Genomic DNA, 20,287 nt, shown 5'->3' on the forward strand with positions numbered 1-20,287 from the left:
GCTGGCGCCTTAGCCGGTTGAGCTATAGGCGCCGAGCCTTGATGGAAATTTTAAGCAAGATCTTGAAGCTTTTCTTCAAAGTATTGTGGTAGGAGATGGGATGTGCCATTACCAGTACGATTGTAAACACAAAGCACAGTCAACGCGATGGCTACCAAAAAGGTAGAAGTGGTCCAGCCAAAGCCAATGAGGATAACCGAAGAGCAGAGGTGATGGCAGCAGTTTTGAGGGGGGATGCTCAAGGCATTTTGCATGTTGACTCTCCCGAGCGCTCTTGGTGGAATTACAGGCAAGAGCCCCATCTTCCAGTTTAAATTCTAGTGGCAATAGAAAGCCGCTTATGGTTGAAATGGAGTGTTTCTACTTTTGGTTAAAGAACGAGAGTATTTTGAGAAGCTCAGCAAAAACTTTAGCAGAGAGCTTCACCAGAGAGTCCACCAGGACAGTGCTCTTGGCAATTTTGCAAGAGTTTCAATGGGAAATGATTAGACATCAGTGTAACAATCTTGATTTGACTCCTTTTGACTTTGATTCCTAATTTTGAAAAAGTCTTTAACGGCCACTCATTTTTCTTGAGTTAATAATAAAAAAAGACCACCTGAATGTGGTTAAATTCCCAGGACTTTCAGTTCTTTAGGGGTGGACTAAATGGCTGATAACTGCTTACAAAGGATTTTGAACTTGATGGAGTTTATGTTGAGAAATTATGTTTTTCAATTTCATCTTTTAATTCTATTTTCCATGAACTTTTTGAAGTACCTGTCCAAGGGGGGGACGTTCTTGGGACTACTTAGGTTAACTTAAATTAATATTGACTTAAGTTGATTTTCTGTATTTTAAATTTATACAAACATAAATTGATAAAAACTTTGTTTATGGCTCGGCGCCTGTAGCTCAGTGGCTAGGGCGCCAGCTACGTATGCCAAAGGTGGTGAGTTCGAGTGCAGGCTGGGCCTGCCAAACAACAATGACAACTACAACCAAAAAATAGTCAGGTGTTGTGGGCACCTGTAGTCCCAGTTATTTGGGAGGCTGAGGCAAGAGAATCCCTTAAGCCTGAGAGTTGGAGGTTGTTATGAGCTGTGACGCCACAGCCGAGGGTGACATAGTGAGACTGTGTCTCAAAAAAAAAAAAAATTGTTTATAGCCCTTAATGAAAAGATGTATCAAATAAATACATTCAAAAACCATAAAACTAAAACAACATGAGTGGAACAGATGCTACTGTTTTATTGAAACGTAAACACTATGGAACAAGTTGCGTACATGTATTGTCTTGTGCTTTGTGGTGCTTATTTTGTCTAAAACATTTTTTTCTACAGCCCTCAGGATTATTGAAATGAGGGAAAGGGATCTGAATTCTCAAAAGAATGTTTCTGGACTGTCTGTAAATACTAGTCTGAAGAATTCTGCATTAACTTATATCCAAACATTCTTTTAACATCATTGAGCAGTTCTTTGTTTTGAAACTAGCATTCTTGGAGAAAAGCTTCAGCTTTTATTTGACCTAGGACTAGGCTGAGGTAGTAAACTAAATTGGATTAAAAGTTGACTATTTTAAGCTGGGTGCAGTGGAGACTGCCTATAATCTTAGCACTCTGGGATGCCAAGGAGAGTGAATTGCCTGAGCTCATAGGTTTGAGACCAGCCTGAGCAAGTGTGAGACCGCATCTCTTAAAAATAGCCAGGTGTTGTGGGCGCCTATAGTCCCAGCTACTCAAGAGGCTGAGGCAAGAGAATCACTTAAGCCTAAGAGTTTGAGGTTGCCTTGAGCTATGATGCCAGAGCACTCTACTGAGAGCAAGAAAGTGAGACTGTGTCTCAAAGAAAGTTGATTATTTTATAAACTAATGTGTCTGGGTTTTGTTTAGGATACACATACAGGTAGTCCTTGCTTTACACAGTTCCAGTATGTATGAATATCAGTTACTACAGTATTAATTGAGAATAACTTTGCTGCTAGCACTTCCATCCACAGATTGTTATGTAAATAAAAAATGTACATCATGATCAGTGACCAGTAACATCACTTCTTTGAAAGTCTATTGGTGATTGGCCAGTGGTCATCTGTTGTGTTCGCACACATAGCAAAGCACAAAGTGCACTGTAGTGTTGGTTCTCTGTCTTCCAGAGATGAAACTCGTGACAGTTTACAAAAGTAGGATGGTCAACAAAGATGTCAGGGCAGCAATGAAACGCAGTGATGGCTGGAAGTGAGATTGAATGTGATTAGACAATTTGAAAGTGCTGACAGCAAAGCAAAGATAGGTTGAGACCCAGGCCTACATGAAGCTGCAGTACAAACCATATTGAAAAAGTCTGATGAATATTGAAAAAGTTGCTTTAATTAATAAATAAAATAAATAAACTAAAAGATGTGGCTCTTGACCATAATTAATGCCTGCATTTTGGGAAGTCTAGGTGAGAGGGTTGCCTAAACCCCAGTGAGATTGAGTATCTAAAAGATAAGTTGAAGCAACTTTTTCAATATTCATCAAATTTTTTTGTTGTTGCAGTTGCTGTCATTTAGCTGGCCTGGGCTGGGTTTGAACTCGCCACCTTCTACGTATGTGGCCAGCTTCGTAAGCACTGTGCTAAAGGTGCCGAGCTACACATCTTTTAGTTTAAATTGTAATAGGAACAGAATGTTACTTAGGAATGAAATGGTGCATTTACCTCTACTTTAGCTTAAAGACTATAATAAAACACCCTAATCATTTGACTACCATTCAGGCCAAAGAGATGACCTTAATTACATTAAAAGAAATGATTAATTACAAGGAGATTGAAAAAGAACATTTACTGCCAGTAAAGGCTGGTTTCATTTCAAAATCGGCATGAATTGATTAAAATACCTTGTGAAACTACCAGCTCAGATAAGTGTGTTAGTGTCAAATTTGTTTCCAAAGATTGCAGACAGTAAGAGACTACTGTGCCCAAAAAATGATGCAAGATTTGGATGGAATGTTATCAAGCTGACTGGGAATGTTGGTAACAGCTACTATTTAAGCAGCAGTTTTGGGGGGATACATAGCCAGAAGAACATAGTGAAAGCCCAAGTGAGGACAGTGGCTCTGATGCAAAGGATGACCATACCTTAGATCAGGGGTCCTCAAACTTTTTAAACAGGGGGCCAGTTCACTGTCCCTCAGACTGTTGGAGGGCTGGACCGCAGGTCCTGGGACGAGTTGGCTGCTAAGCAGGACAGGCAGTGGCAGCAAAAACACCCAGCAGGCTGGATAAATGTCCTAGGCTGGCCGCATATGGCCTGTGGGCTGCAGCTTGAGGACAGCTGCCTTAGATAAACTGATGCTAGTAAGAAAAGTCACATTAAAGGAATTTGAGGTATTTTATGCCATTGACAATGTAAAAGATAGTTTTGGAAGATGATCCAAAATTAGGAGTATGACAAATTGCCAAGGCATAGAAAAGAGTTCTCAAAAGATGTATGACAAAAACACAGTGTTCAAACTTTTCCTGATAAATTATTTATGAAGGTATAATTTTTAGTGTTCCTAATGTTTTAAATTACTGTGTACTAAATGTTAGTTTCACATTTATAATAGCAGTAGGTTTTTTTTTTGGTGGGGCTGGGTTTGAACCTGACACCTCGGGGGGGGGGGGTGCCCTACTCCTTTGAGCCACAGGTGCCACCCTGCAGTAGATTTTTTAATCTGACAAATTGTGAAGGTACAGACCAATCATAAATTTTCCAAAAGATTAAGATTGCATTGTACAGTTTCATCTTGCACAATCAAAGCCAGGACTTCCTGAATGTAAAACAAGCTAGGGAGTCTGCATGAATGAATTGTAAGTACACATACCAAGTCCACAGACAGTACACATACCAGTACACATACCAAGTCCATCCCATTAAGTTGAATTTAGGACAACTAAATTCACAATACGTAACTAAATTGACAAGACATAAACCATTAAGTGTGAATATTTTCCAGTAGAACTTTATGGACAACAGAATTTGGATTTCATATAATTTTTGTATTAAAATATTTTTATTTTGCCTTTCCCCCCTAAAGGAGAAAATATATTTAAAAATATAAAAACCATTCTTAGCTCACAGGACCCAAAAGGGGGGAGGGGTGGAGCTTGCTGACTGCTTCAGTAGGAACATGGAGTTGTACTGTCGGATTAAAGGATGCAGAGAACGTAACCACTGCTTAAATCAGTGGTTTTTAGGAAAGTGGGAGTTCTAATGAGCCCTTTTACCATACCGGTTCACACTTGTAGGTAGCAAGGAGTCTGTTGGGGATAAGACAGTAGGAAAGAGTTCAGGAGTTTAACATTTTCCGTTGGCTCAGATAATTTTTATTCCCACCTCTCTAGGCAAACTAGTCTTGTAGCTGTAAATTAAAATGGAAGGGCTTTGGAAATGTACCAGAAATTAGCCACTGTAAGCTGGTACAGTTGACTCTTGGAACAATGAGGATGAACTTGGTACAAATTTTCTGCCTCTGCTCCCTTCTCTCCCCTCAGGCAGTAGAACCAACCCCTGCCCTTTCCTCTTAGCCCTCTTGGTGGAAGACTGAGGATGAAGACCTTTAGGAGGATCCACTACCACTGAGTAAACAGTAAATATCGCATAATTTTGCTAAATTCTTTAATCTTGTAAGAATATAGTATGTAGTATTAAATACAAAATGTGTTAATTTCATGTTAGGCTTCCAGCCAACAATAGGGGCTATTAGTAGTTAGGCTTTGCTGGAGTCGTAAGTTATGCAGGGATTTTTGACTAGTCGGGGGTTGGTGTCCCTAACCCAGGATTGTTGGAAGGTCACCATAATATGCTAGAGCTGTTCTGTTTCAAACTTAACAGAAATAAACATTTGCTTTTTCACTTTAACAACACGTGTTAAGATTTAAAGGGTTTTGGGAAGGGGTCAGTGAGTACAAAAATGTTTCTACTCTCTAATACTTAAATATGAGTATGCTGTGTTTTACTTGTTTTTGTCTGTGCAGAAGACCAAAACAACAACAAAAATTAGTTCCAGGGGAGGCAGGCAGCTAGGAAAGAAAGGCCTTGGGAAAGTTGGCTTTGAGTGACAGACAGGGCTAAGGGGAAGAGAACTTGTCTAGACGTCAGGAGACCTGGGTTGAGTCCAGGTTCTGGTATTTCATCAAGTGATTTTCCTCTGGCTTGACTTCGCTGTAAAGCAATTCCCTGAAACTAAAAGTATATCTAGGCAACGCATCTAATGAGAGTGGAGGCTCTGAGGAAACTAGTAAGGTAACAGTGGCTAAAGGCGAGTGCTAACAAATCTCAAATAATACGTGAGGTAGTAACTTAAGAATGAAAGGATGCTGACATTCCTCTTTGGACTAATACAATCAAGTTATGTCCACACTAGCCTTTGTGTATAGCCACATCGTTGCGTTTTATAGACGTTCTCAAAATGCAGTAATGCAGACCAAGTAAGCAATTTCAAGAACCCAGTTACGAAATGCAATTAAGGCTGGCCAGGTGCGGTGGCTCAGGGCCTCAGGCCGAGGCGGGTGGATTGTCTGACCTCAGGAGTCCCAGACCAGCCTGATCAATGGCGAGACCCTCTACTGAAAACAGGAAAAGTAGCCGGGTCCTGTGGCGGGCACCTATAGTCCCAGCTACTCGGGAGGCTGAGGCAGAAGGATCACTTGAGTCCAAGATAAGAGGCTGCCGTGAGCTATGACTGTTTCAAAAAAAAAAAAAAAAACAGACCAATAAGGCCCTGGCAGCCAGATTTTTCACTGGGTTTGTCCGGCGCTGGCAGTGTCGTCAGGGGCTGGGGAGCCTCACGGGACTAGCGCTACGTGGGGTTCACGCGGACCACAGCCGACGGAGGTCCCCAGCAGGACCCCTCTACTCCTGGTTCCGGCTGTTGCCGCGGTATCTAACAGTCCAGTTCCCCGCGCCGCGGAGCGCCCTGCCCCGGAAGTCCCCGGCGGCCCGAGCGCCGGTGGGCGGGGACAGACGGCGCTCCCGGAAGTGGCGGCCGGCAGGGCGGGGCTGCGACTGCCACGTTGGAGCGGAACGTGGAGGTGGCCCAGGGCTGGGAGGAGGGGCGGTGGCGAATGCTGGGAGAGTCGGACCAGCGTCACTTTAACGCTGGAACCCGTCGCCGAGGGTCCTCGCCCCGTGTGTCCGCCTGTTGCCTCCTGCCCTCTTCGCTGGCCCTTGGTCCTTGAGGTGGAGCCCTCCAAATCGGAGATCCCGGCCTCGGTCTCTGCTGGCTCCAGCCGGCCTGAGGCCCGGTCTTTGGTGACCGCGCGCCCCTGATCTTGGTTCGGGCCGGGCAGAACAACGCCTGGCCTCTGGACGCCTTCGGTGATCGCGCCCGTCCTCATCCGCCGACGTTTCCACCGCTGAGCAGGAGCTCCGCTGAGGCTCAGGACAGTGTCCTGCCGGGGAGTCGTGGCCGGGCTGTTAGCCGGAGTTGAGGTTAGGAGACCTTCAGACTCCTGTGCACAAAGGGTGCTGTTCCCAGGGGCGCGGAAAGGAAACAAATCGCAGAATTACTTTGGTTGACTTTAGGTTGGTTTAGGTTGGATTTTTTTTTGTTTTTACTTTAACTGTTGCTAGAATTAAAGGTTCATAGATGTGAGCGGACGGCTACTGTCACTTAACCAGGATTGGATTATTTTAAGGACAGTAGTCGCCAGTCTCAGCCTGTGCTTCGAAAGAAGTCTCATTGAATGTTGTATATTTTTGCTAATAAGTTGTTAAATTTCAGGGGCTGGGGTTTAAAATAAGACATTGCCTGGACTTGTGGGCATTGTGAACTTTGATCTCAAAGAACTAATTTTGTGTAGGTCTTTTTGAAGTTTCAGTAATGGGATGGACTGTGATGAATCCCTTCTCCTCTGTTTCTAACTATAGAAAACTGAAATTTGGTTGCCTTTCTCGGCAGTTATAACTGTATTTAATCGGTAATTATAGATGCTCCCTTGTCATAGTGTCCTGCGTTTTCTGTACATCCGCTTATTCAAGAACTCGTACTCTCCTTTTTTGGTGGTTCATCCTTGTTCCTCCAAGTGGTGCTCCTTGTTTCTCATCCCATAATTACAGATGTGGGAAAGATTTATAGACTCTGGGAACTTTTGGATAACTTGAAGTGTCTTTGTAGTTGTGATTTTATGTTAATACACATCCATAGTTGTTTGGGAAATGAGATGTGAGATGGATTTAGAATTACACCGCTTCATTTTATATAGCAGGTTCTTTTTAAAAACTAATAACGTATAAGAAAAGAAAGATTTGTAAACTGTAAAGAGCAGTGATTCTCAGCCTTTTGGGATTTCAGTCTCGAGAATTTAATGAAAGCGTTGGATCAACTTCCCAGAAAAAAGAACGTATACATCTGCACGTGGGATTTTCTATGTGTATATAATTTCGTGAGGTTTACAAATCCTAAGTTAAAAACTCTTGTAAGGAGATAATTACTAAATTGATTTACATTGATTGATTGATTGTATTTAGAAATGTGTCATTCTTAGATATGTTAAATTCTACCCATAAGTTTTATTATATGGCAGATGAGCTTGCCACCAGTTAGTTCAGTAACCACTGCACAGTTGCTTTCGTCTTTGATTTGATTTTGGTTGAGTGAGATGAACCTAGAACACTGATACACTAAATAAAATCCTCTGGAACAATTGTCCCTATCCATAATGAGATATTTTGCTCACACAAGATGGATTTTTACTTCTGGGGTTGTTTTTTTCAAATAGTTCTGTTGGATTTTAGTATTACATCACAAAATTTGCATTTTGAAAATGAGCAGAAAGAAAAAAATTCCCACGTAATAGAATATGATTATTGTGGGGAGAAATATGGATGAATTATGTTCTAGTCTGGAACATAAATTTTCTTTAAGAGTTGTATTCTTGAAGATTCATTGGGATAGTTGACATTTTAAATTGTGACTTTTGCAGTAGTCATCACTATGAGCATTTATTTACTATGTGCCAGGTACCATTCTAACCATTCTGAGTAATACCTCATTCAGTTCTCACAATAACCCTATGGAGTAGATATTTTTATTATCCTTATTTTACGGAGGGAGGAGCCAAGACACAGGTAGGTAAAGTTATATGACCAAAGTCAGAGAGAGAGATAATGGGGGAGCTGGGATTTAAATTGAGATTGTCTGTTACAGACCCCATGCTTTTAATTGTGCTGTAAATACTGTCTTGTAGATGACATATAAAAACAACTGTCCTTGATGATTTGATTATATTCTTTGTAAAAGTCTTGACAAGTATGCATAGTATGAATTCTAATTACATATAATATTGAAAAAAATTACACAAAGCTTTTAAAGCAAGTCTCTTGGGAAGTATATATATAGTTTAGCCCTTTTGCTAATATTTTAAAGAAAATCATTTACAACTAAATGATTGTTTCTAAAAGAAGGAAATACATATATACAGATGAAGCTGTATTACCATAGCTTTCTTAGTAATTCTGAGAATGATCGCAATAGGTCGATTAGGGCACTGTTGTCCAGCTTCAGAACATGTCCCATACTTCTAGGCCATTGTTAAAGTATAGTGATTTTTTTTTAAACAGTGGCAGTGAAGCCTTGTATTCAGGTTAATAAGTAGAACTGCTTCTAGTAGAACATAGTGTACTAGGGATAAGAAATGGTTTTTTTCTGGGCAGTTTTTGGCCAGGGCTGGGTTTGAACCCACCACCTCTGGCATATGGGGCCGGCGCCCAGAAACAAATTTTTACAAATGCTTTGATTTTTCACTTAACCATCTAATGTTCTTACAAATTTGTGTCTTTCTCTTTCAGTAAATGTTACACATTAACTAAACGTTCATGAATTAGGTAGCCCTTCTTACCTTTGCTCTTAAAGATACTACAAATCAGTTTTTTAAAAATACGACTTTTTTTTCTTTTAGAAACTATTCTGAAGGCATCTTATAACCTTTATTTCCCCAAACAATACTTCTTCCTGTTTTTTAAATAGGAAAAGATCCTTTAAAGACTTAAGAATTTAAACATTAAAAGTTTTATCTGACACTGGTCTTTCTAGCTGCATTAACCTATTTGTATTCCCCTAAATACAATTTAAAAATCAATCCAACAAAACTTTCTGCTTACTTATACCATAATGAGCAATCTTGAGTCCAAAAAGGGATAAAAATTGTAACACCTGATTGAAAAAAGACATTATTTGTCTACTTAGTGAGACAAGATAGCGCATAAAAAGTTGGTTAAAAAGGAAATTAGAAAACATACAAACAATATATATTAATAAATAGTGTATGTTTTCCAATTTCCAGTGTTATAAAGTGTTTGGTTAAAATTGAATGACCTGTTATTATAAAATGCTTATAAACAGTTGAGAGATTATCTAGATTTATTAGGATTGGATCATCAGGTCAGTTTTCATGAAGGAGCTGGAACTTGAGTTCATTTATTAAACATTTGGTCAGTTGGTTGCAAGGAAGAAGAGGGCATCCATGTAAAGAGAACAGGTCCCAGGCTGAGCTCGGTGGCTTACGCCTGTAACCCTAGCACTCTGGGAGGCTGAGGAGGCTAGAATACTTTAGCTCACAAATTCCAGACCAGCCCAAGCAAGAGAGAGACCCCCATCTCTACTAAAAATAGAAAAACTAGCTGGGTATAGGGGTGCAGGCCTATGGTCCTTGCTACTCTGGAGGCTAAGGATTGCTTAAGCCCAAGACTTTGAAGTTGCTGTGAGCCATGAAGTGGAAGCACTCTACCCAGTGTGACAGAGTAAGACTCTGTCCCCCCCCAAAAAAAAAAGAAAGAAAGAAAAGAGGTCCCTTTTTATTTTTTAGAAAATTGGGGCTCGGTGCCTGTGGCTCAAGTGGCTAAGGTGCCAACCTCATATACCTAAGGTGGCGGTTCAAATCCAGCCTGGTCCTGCCAAACAACAATGGTGGTTGCAACCAAAAAAATAGCCAGGCATTGTGGCAGACCCTTGTGGTCCCAGCTGCTTGGGAGGCAGAGGCAGGAGACTCAGTTGAGCCCAGGAGTTGGAGGTTGCTGTGAGCTGAGATGCCACGGCACTCTACTCAGGGGGACAGCTTGAGGCTCTGTCTCAAAAAAAAAAAAAAAAAATGGGAATTTTTTTTTCCTTCAGAATAATTTTGGGAAACTGGATGTGAAGTGTTCTTGCTTAATCTCATGGTAGCAATAATTTATACCATATCAAAACACTAACCTACGTATGTACTAGATACTTTGTTTGGCTCTCTATAAAATACATTATATCATTTAGACCTCACAACATCCCATGAGGTAGAAACTAGGGTGTAGAGAAGTTAAATAATGTATCCAAGGTATCATATTTAATAAGTAGCAGAGCCAGTAGTAAAATTGAGAATTGACTCCTGAGGCTGTTTTTAACCTTATCATATAATTCCTAATCCTACTTTTCTGTAACCTACACAATTTATAAAATACATTTCTTATCCTTTTAATCTCATCATACATGGTAGTTGCTTTGCCATTAGTTATTTCTTCTAAGTGTTAATATTTCTACTATGGTATAAAAATTGAATCCCTGAACTTACTGGAAGTAAGAAATTGGGCTCTGGAGTTTGAATCTTGGCTCTACCCCTTGCTAGCATTTACAAATTATATAACTTTGTGTGTCTTAATTTTATCATCTATCTGCACAGTCTTTTCAAATGTAAACAATTCAAACAAGTAAGGACTCAGGGCACGTTGTTTGTCTGAGGCCGTGGTAGAGAAACTGTTAGAAGAAGCACTCTGGAGATGAGCAAGGAGTCGGACAGAAGTGCTGTTGGAGAGCGCTGAGTAGATTTACCTAAGGACAAGAGACCAAAAACAAATGTGAGACTAAGAAAGAATGAAATGTAAATGTTAACTCTCCAGTGATGCAGAAATTGATCACAAAAGTGTAAAAAGAGAAGTGTTAAGAAAATTGGAGGTAGTATAAGTTTGAGATTGCCACATCTGTAATGGCTAAGAGTCAAAGTACATGATTTAAAGCTGATAAATCAGTTAATGGAATAGATTTATAAGCATAGTTAGCAGTACAAAGGTAAACACTGAGGAAGAATACTTTTGACTGTAATTGTGTAGTACAAGAGGGGCATGGAGATTAGACAAGCTAATATCATTAGTGCTAACTTTAGAGAGTCAGTAGTTAACTGTGTGAAGGAGTAGGGAATTAATGGTACTAAATAAAATTATTTAAAATTATGAAGATAGCCAGAAACACATATTAGAATAAAAATGGGAATCATCCTACTTATTGGGAAAATGATAACTACATAAAAGAGAAAACTGACAATAGCAGAAGACTTTTTACAAAATTATGATGCCAACCATAGCAAAGTAGGTGAAGCTAAGACTAAACCTATCTGTCATATCAATGCCTGTACTGTTTGTTTATTTCTTAGTTTCTTTTTTTGAGACAGGGTCTTGCCCTGCTGCTCAGGCTAGAGTACAGTGGTGTGATAATAGCTTACTCAAACTCCTGGGCTTAAGCTGTCCTCCTGCCTCAGCCTCCCAAGTAGCTGGGACTAGAGGTGCACACCATCATACCCAGCTGATTTTTGAAAAGTAAATTTATTTCAGATTAATGTGAGGGTCAAAATATTTGATTTTGTTAGGTGGAGACCCTCTTGTGGGTATGTCCTCCACAGACAAGGTGTGCCAAACACTCCCACCCCATGCCCATTAAGTGAGAGTACCCCAACCCTCTCCCCTCTATGACCCCTCTCACCAGCTGATTTTTCTATTTTTTGTAGAGACAGGGTCTTGTTCATGCTCAGACTTGTATCAGTACATTTTAAATGATCTTAGCTAACCTATTGGAAAGATTTTCAAATTGGATCATCAAGCTAAATCTGGGTTTTGGGCTGTATTCAGGACAGCTTAGTGAAAACAAAGTAGTTCAGAAGTTGAAAAGGGCAAAAGTTTACATGTAAAGGCAAATAAAAGGTGAAATTCAGGCCAAAAGCCATTATTTGGAATAAAGAAGGATACTTCATAAAGTTAAAATGTATATTTGGCAGTGAGTGTTTAACATTATGAATATGCACTAAATAACTATGTATTAACAAAATAACTTTCATAAAGCAGAAGATTCAGTAGATGCTCAGAAGAATATGCACAAATGTATTTGTAGTAAGTGACTTAATTTACTTCCTGGTCCTTAGAGCAAGTGGATGTAGAAAGCCTAAACAATTAAATTGGTAAAGATTTGATGAATATGAATTGAACTCTGGACCCTGAAAACAGCACCCCTTCTTTCTAGGTCCTTTGAACAATTCACAGACTAACTATATATATGTTATATATATGTGGATATCTATACATATATATATATATATGCAAACACTATATACATATACAGTATATATATGTATATGTGGGTAGGTAGGGAGAAATTAATGGGTGGAGCATGGTGGATTTTAGGACAGTGATAGATGTATGCCATACACATTTGTCAGAACCCGTAGAAGGTACTACACAAAGAATATTGAACCCTAATGTAAACTGTGGAGCTTGAGTGATAATATTTTGATGCTGGTTTGAGGATTAAAACAAATATACCTCAGGAGAGGCTATGTGGGGAGGAATGTAGCAACTCTGGGCTTTTTGTACAACTTTTCTGTGAACCTAAAAATAGGTTCTAAAAAATAAACTTTGTACTTAAAAAAAAATCAAAGTCCTATGAAAGGTTAAAAAATACTTGTATCAGAAGAGTCAAAAAATGAAGTCTGTCAACCTAATAGAAAAATGGACAAGTGATACGAATAAACAGTAAAGGTGACAGAAGAGGAAATATGGGTGAGCCATGATTGTATTAAAAGATGTTGGCTTGGCACCCATAGATCAGTGGTTAGGGTGCTGGACACATACACCAGGGCTGATGGGTTCAAACCTGGCCCTGGCCTGCTAAACAACAGTGACAACAACAAAAACAAAAAAATAGCCTGTGGCAGGCGCCTGTAGTCCCATCTACTTGGAAGGCTGAGTCAAGAGAATCACTTAAGCCCAGGAGTTTGAGGTTGCCGTGAGCTGTGATGCTACAGCACTCTACCGGGGGTGACAAAGTAAGACTTTGTCTCAAAAAAGATGCTCTGTATCATTTATAGTGTAACTACACCGAGCTAACGTTTTGAAAGTGTGACAGTGCACTCTGGTAAGGCTGTAGGACAGCAGGTAACCATGTCATTCTTGGGAGTGTAGAAAGGTACAGTTGCCATTTATTTCAGCATTATTTGTAAGAATAGCAAAAAACCTAGCTTTCTTGTCCATTAATATCAGAGTAGGTAATTAAATTATGGTACTCCAATTACAATGGAGTACCATGCCGTGTGAATATATTTATGTAAAAATCATAAACATTTAAAAATATTTATGGCACAGTATTTCCTGAATTTTTCTGTCAAAGTAACTTTAGTGACAGAGAGAATACATGATCAAGTAGGATGTCAAATTGTAGCTTGAAGTGATGAGTCTTCTAAAAAATTTCTGCTTTATCTTTAAAATCTGTGGGCTTTCTATATTCGTCTCTGTAGTAGGTGTTTAAGTTAAATTTCTCTTACCATTGACCCTACTCCAGGAAGATGCACTTTATTTACCATGTTGCTACTTTACCCCTGGTACCCATCCTTGTTTTGAGAAGCACATGTGTAGCAAAGTTAATTTCTCAGCTCCTACCTTGTATTGTTTTCCTGGAGTATTTTTCTAGACTGGTTCTTCAACTAAAGGACTATAATCTGTAGACAATTACAATAGATCAGTATTTTTCTCAAAATAAGATTTGTCTTCTTTATAGTGTTGATCATTTCTGATAAATGACACTTTAGCCAATTTGGCTTATTAGCACTTGGGCATTACTAATGTAGTGGTTTGTCTAGGATGTTTTTATGTAGGAAAAGTCTCTGTGATCTATGTATGTTACATATTCAGTATATGGAGTAAAATATTCTCTTTAGCAGGATGAAGTTAAAGGAGGTAGATCGTACGGCCATGCAGGCCTGGAGCCCTGCCCAGAATCACCCCATTTACCTCGCTACAGGTAGGTCCAGAAGATAGAAGATAGTAGGAGCTCCGAACTTCTTCTCTTCTATAGCTGGCTCATGCATACTTGTCTTTTAAGGTTCAGTCCAAGCTTTATCTTTTTTGGAAAGCCTCTGTTTTCTGGCAGAGTACCTCCTTTCTGTCAGCTGAGTTCAGTGACCTTCCTCTAGTGTTCCCATAGCACCTTGCACATCAGAGCACTGATCATGTGTTATGTATAAAGTATCTTCTCTCATCCACAGGGATTGTGTCTTTTTTTTTGAGACAGAATCTTACTATGTCACCCTCGGTAGAGTGCCGTGGCCTCATAGCAACCTCAGACTCTTGGGCTAAACCGATTCTCTTGCCTTACCCTCCCAAGTAGCTAGGACTACAGGCGCCCACCACAATGCCCAGCTATTTTTTGGTTGCAGTTGTCATTATTATTTAGCAGGCCCAGGCCAGGCTTGAACCCACCAGCTTTGGTGTATGTGGCTGGTGCCCTACTCACTGAGCTATGGGCGCTGAGCTAGGGATTGTGTCTTATTGTTATTCCTCTCATGTTAAGCACAATAGATGACATGTAAAAACCAGTTAATATCAATTTAAATGAATGAAGAGCAATTTCGATGTTAGCATTTTTATATAAAAAGAGATAGAATTATATCATGTATGACTATAAGCAGATATCATAAATCATGGGACTGTTTTTACAGAGTACCTTTAAAATATCTACAGGCTTAAAAATATTATCTGCACTACCCACTCTTACCAACATCATCTCTAGCCCTTTGCCAGAATCTCATTGCTATAGTGGCTTACGCATCTGCTCAGTGGCATATGTGCTGAGATTCCAGGCACCAGTGCAGCATTCATGACCCAGATAATTGAAAAACATACTTTTAATTTCTGTTTTGTATGGTTTTCTCTGAGTCTTTTATTTTTGCCTGTGCAGTTAACCATTAAATGTATTTTGTATAGGAACATCTGCCCAGCAATTGGATGCAACATTTAGTACCAATGCTTCCCTTGAGATATTTGAATTAGATCTTTCTGATCCATCCTTGGATATGAAGTCTTGTGCAACTTTCTCTTCTTCTCACAGGTATGAGTTTCAGCCTTAAAATCACAAGACTATATAATTGTATGTTGTGGTTGATGCTAGTTTGTCTATACTTAATGCCAGTTTTAGAAACTACGAGATACCATCGGTGACATGAAATATTCTGTGACAAAGTATATGAGTGAATTTTTATGGAAGTTGAAGAAGTATTTATATATTCCGTTGTCATTTTTATTGCTGACTGTTACGTGTAAGTTGGAAGTAGAGGCTTTAGTATGTAGAGTTTCTAATATTTTCTAGAAAATACTAGAAAAGAAAAGATCTTTCTCCTACCTTCTTTATTGTAACTGTTTCTCAAAAAAGATAGGTATGACTAGAAAAAGGAGTATTTTCTTTTTTTTTTTTTTTGAGACAGAGCCTCAAGCTGTCCCCCTGGGTAGAGTGCTGTGACATCACAGCTCACAGCCTCCAACTCCTGGGCTCAAGTGAGTCCCCTGCCTCCGCCTTCCAAGTAGCTGGGATCACAGGCGCCCGCCACAATGCCTGGCTATTTTTTTTGGTTGCAGCCATCATCGTTGTTTGGCGGGCCCGGGCTGGGTTCAAACCCGCCACCTTAGGTGTATGTGGCTGGCGCCTTAGCCACTTGAGCCACAGGCGCTGAGCTGAAAAGGGAGTAGTTTTATTAATATACGAATAGGATTGGCTCTGAATGGAAAGTTATTTTTATTTTCTTCTTTGCACATACCTATATTTAGAAATATATTTCACAGAGAATCTTGTTGACAGGATTTCTGATACACTAGGTGTTTGGATCACTCTTTCAAATACTTAAGCCTTACTGTAATGCAGAGAAAGGATGCTTTCATTAAAGTAACAACGTAAGCTTTATTGCCTCGGAATCCTAGCAGATATCAAAGAGATTATATCTTAACTCATAGACTACAGCTCAAATCATGGAATTTCATGGGACCTCTTATATTCTTCAAAGTCATCACCCTGTGATGGGAACCTAGATACCTTTTGTCGAGACCAGTTTTTTACTCACCACCATCTGTCTTATCATACACCTGCCTGCAGCCTTCGTATTTCATCTCCATCCAGATTATAGACTGTAGTTCTCCACCAGAAGGGGTACTTGTAATAGACATAATTTTGATGTCACTTTTCTATTGTCAGAGGACATTATTTTCCTTAGAAAACTTCAGATGACTCTTTTCACACCTTTACTATTTAACAGGCCACTTGTTAGTGACTACTTTTATCGTCAAATAGTTTATTTTTCAAGGGAAGTGGTTCATTAAGTCTGTTTTACAGATGAACCAGTGCAATTCAGGAAGATTAACTTATCCAGAATCTCACAGTTTCTATATAGGAAAATTGTTCTTAAGCCCATATCTTTTGATACACCACTCAAGTATACTTCGTTGTGCTGCCTTACCTCTACAGGAGTTTTTACTCTTTAGGGATTATAAAGCCTAATATACAGACATGAGTATAAAATGAAAAATAAATTACTATTTCACCAAAGTCATACACAGTTACCAGGAGTATGTTTTTGGAGTACTTATGAAATATAAACAACTAAGTGCATAATTTCAATCTTTTTTCTATATTTATTTGACTTCAAGAATGAGTTATTTTACTCATTTTTTCCTAAAGGTACCACAAGTTAATTTGGGGGCCTTATAAGATGGATTCCAAAGGAGATGTCTCTGGAGTTCTGATTGCAGGTGGTGAAAATGGAAACATTATTCTTTACGATCCTTCTAAAATTATAGCTGGCGACAAGGAAGTTGTGATTGCCCAGAATGATAAGCATACTGGCCCTGTGAGAGCCTTGGATGTGAACATTTTCCAGGTTAGACTTTGACATTTGCTTATAATTCTTAAAATACGTGCTGCTCCTTTGAAATAAATATATGAATCTACTACGCTTCAGTCTTGGGACTGAAAGCTGAGAATGAACGCCTGTGCAAGTTGATGAAGAATAGTGGGTTCAGAGTTGAGAGCAGGGTGAATAATACTAATTCAATGGAGGGAATGAGGCTAATAGGTTTAATTCCAGAAGTCTGGAGGTGTTATGCCATCAGATTGAGCCCCATAGGTTGGAAACTTTGCCTTTTAAAAGTTTGTGCCAGATCAGCATTAGGCTGGTATTGTTGTGTCTGGGTTAAGTCACTGTTTATTAATGGAAAAATTTTGTATTTACAGCAATGATTACTACTATGAAATAATTAAAAATTACACAAATGCAATGCAAATTTAACAGATAGATTCTTTCTACCATTGCCTTCACAAACAGTACTGAAAATTAACTATATAAATTCATAGGTTAATAGAAATGTTGAGTTAGTAGGATACTAGATTATAACAATCAAAAAATGAATATTAAGAAAGATACATAGTTCTGTTTCTTATAAATAGATACTTAGGGTATAGAAATACAGAAAACCAAACTTCTTCATCTCTACAGTTGGTAGTATCTGTTCTTTAGATTAGCAAGTTAATCCTTTGTTAATTGTATTAAGCAGCTGCTGATTTTTGGTAAAAAGTGTTTTCTATTACCTACTACCATAGAATTCCTGTTTTCTTCGTTACATGCCTGTAGATTAGAAAAGAATTTGTAAGAGTGAATAGTAAAGGATGAAGGTCAATATTATGAAGCCTGTTATTTTCCTACTTTATACCTACTTTACAGCACAGTTTCAGGGTCTTTTTGACCCTAAAGGTATGCAACAGAGATACCATAGAAGAATTGTAACACAGAAAAAGATTAAGTATAAGTGAACTAGAGATGGTGAAAATTTAAGACAAGAGATTTTACTGCAATGATTACTACATTGGTCTAGAGGTGGAAGTTGGCCTTGTGTTATCTTGATGAAGATGCCATAGTTTTAGGATCCAGTGATAATTGGGGACCTTTTGTTGTCTCTCACAGTTAATTCTCCTCCCAGGGATGAAAGCTACAAACATAATCTCCACATGGTAGCGTGATCGAATGTTTGAAGAATTTATCCATGTAATTTATTTTTTTTTTGTAATATCCTGCATTAAAATTAATTTTGTTGTCAGTGGACATATTTCTTTTTTGTTATGTCGAATTTTATAGTATGTTTTCTAAAAAACTACTTAATCTTTGGTGAAGATTATTATGCACAATTATTTGGGAATTCATGCATTATGTTTTGCTTTTTTCATGCATATGCATATGCGCTCAGTCTAACATCTTTTTAATCTCTGAGTTGAATTATTCTGAGTTCTCTTCATTATTCATAAGTGCTATTTAGTTATTATTTCTTACTGCAGACTAATCTGGTAGCATCTGGTGCTAATGAATCTGAAATCTACATTTGGGATTTAAACAATTTTGCAACTCCAATGACACCAGGAGCCAAAACACAGGTATTGTATTAATTTTGATCAATATAATCAAAGAACCAAAAGCAATTCTTCTAAACTTACTTCAGTTTTAAGTTTTTTCACTCAAAACATAATATGTTTGAAATCAGGTTTAGATGTAATTGATTTTTCTTCAGTATAGTGAAGTATTAGTAAGTATGTTTCTTCAAAGTTATCAGTGAATCCCTTAATAGTAAATATTTATTCAGAAGCTGCCACTTGCTAAACACTTCATTTTACCAAGCATATAGTAATAAACAAAATGGATGAAAATCCTTAATGATTTTCTTAGATATAGTATAATTTATTTTTGTTCTCTGTGTGATAGCTTCTTTGTATTTTGATAACATGCGACATCTTAAAACAACAAAAACTCAACCCCTTTTCCTATGTGTTTCTAGTAAATTGGGTAGAAAACAGTCTTCCTCTGTCCTCCTTTGAGTTTGTTTATGTTGATAGGCCTCCAGTTTGAGTAACCCTTGTAACTGGCCCTAACATTTTGCCGGTCTGGGACATGTGTGTCACATACTCACCACCTCTCCTTTGTGGTCCACGATTGCCTTGTGGCAGTTGCAAAGTAAAGAAATACTGCTTGATTTATAGCAGGAGCACAGTAAGTGCTTGTTGCATGAGGCAGTGTTAAGATAAAACAGCAGTCCTCATCCTTGTTGGCACTGGGGGCTGGTTTCATGGAAGACAGTTTTTCCACAGCTGTTGGTGGTGTGTGTGTATTAGTTTCTCGTAAGGAGCATGCAACCTAGATCCCTTGCATGCGGGTTTAGTAGGGTTCATGCTTCTGTGAGAATCTAATGCCACCCTGATCTGACAGGAGGGGGTGCTTAGGCAGTGATGCAAGCGTGGGGGAGGCTGTGAATATAGCTGAAGCTTCGCTTGTTTGCCCAGTGCTCACCTGTTGTGCAGCCCAGTTCTGAAAAGGCCATGGCCAGAGGGTTGGAATCTGTGGAGATAAAATACTCGAAGTGGTACATACCTGTACTTTAAACTGTTTCATTGTACATGTTGAGAATGTAGGAATATAAAGCAAATATGTACAATAAATGGATCAGATCTTTTAAGTAATCCATTCTTTAATATTGAAGATTAGATTATAATTTGGTTATAATAGAGCAATGGCTTTTAATCATTTATTCCTTGTAGCCCCCAGAAGATATCAGCTGCATTGCGTGGAACAGACAAGTTCAACATATTTTAGCATCAGCCAGTCCCAGTGGCCGGGCCACTGTATGGGATCTTAGAAAAAATGAACCGATCATCAAAGTCAGCGATCATAGTAACAGAGTAAGTAAATGATTGATTTGGGAGGAGCATGTTGTATTTCTGCTATGTGTAGTCCTACATTGTTTGTCAGGGTTGGCAACAAATCACATTTCTGTAAAGTCAAATCCTGTCTTCCTTAATCATTCATGTTGGAATGAATGCTTTTTCACCCTTAAGAAAAATAGGAAAATTATTTTTTCCAATAAACCATATTAGATGCTATTAATGATGAAGAGAGATTGAGTAATCAAAAGGCTTATTCAATGATATACTGGTGGTTTTGCCTTGCTAGCTATTTTAAAATACTACAGGAACTTTTTAATTCATCTTTAGCTTTTCTCTGAATATACAAGTTGTTCTTGCTGGGAATGTTATGACTGTGAACTTATAATTTCTAATCTCCTGGTCATCTCTTCTTCTGATTAGGACTGTTAAAGTAACTTAATATCTTTCTCCCTTGCCCAGTAGACACTGCTATAGAACACATTAAATTCTCAACTACAGATTTCTTAAGTTTTTTTGTAACTGGGTGG

The 20,287-nt window shown here is 38.7% G+C and overlaps 1 protein-coding gene across 26 annotated transcripts in view; it reads left to right on the plus strand.

Moving 5' to 3' along the window:
- SEC31A (SEC31 homolog A, COPII coat complex component) overlaps window positions 1-20,287 on the plus strand; it is an 89,547-nt gene that overhangs the window by 8,600 nt on the left and 60,660 nt on the right. For 21 of the 26 annotated variants that reach the window (XR_002773461.1, XR_002773462.1, XR_002773463.1 and 18 more), the window contains exons 6-11: window positions 4,495-4,589; window positions 13,951-14,033; window positions 14,996-15,119; window positions 16,737-16,935; window positions 18,384-18,479; window positions 19,635-19,775. Coding sequence is in view for 22 of the 26 variants with exons in the window: in XM_023513381.1 (XP_023369149.1) it covers window positions 13,955-14,033; window positions 14,996-15,119; window positions 16,737-16,935; window positions 18,384-18,479; window positions 19,635-19,775 (639 nt within the window). In the remaining 4 variants the exon portion in view is untranslated. Of the gene's footprint in view, window positions 1-4,455; window positions 4,590-6,014; window positions 6,434-6,502; window positions 6,527-13,950; window positions 14,034-14,995; window positions 15,120-16,736; window positions 16,936-18,383; window positions 18,480-19,634; window positions 19,776-20,287 lie in introns of those variants that run through there. The other 5 variants (XM_023513384.1, XM_023513383.1, XM_023513386.1 and 2 more) reach the window with 5 other exon arrangements.

This window comes from Otolemur garnettii, unplaced genomic scaffold (genome assembly GCF_000181295.1).
Source record: "Otolemur garnettii isolate 467f Iridium unplaced genomic scaffold, OtoGar3 scaffold00039, whole genome shotgun sequence".
NCBI classification, from domain to species: domain Eukaryota; kingdom Metazoa; phylum Chordata; class Mammalia; order Primates; family Galagidae; genus Otolemur; species Otolemur garnettii.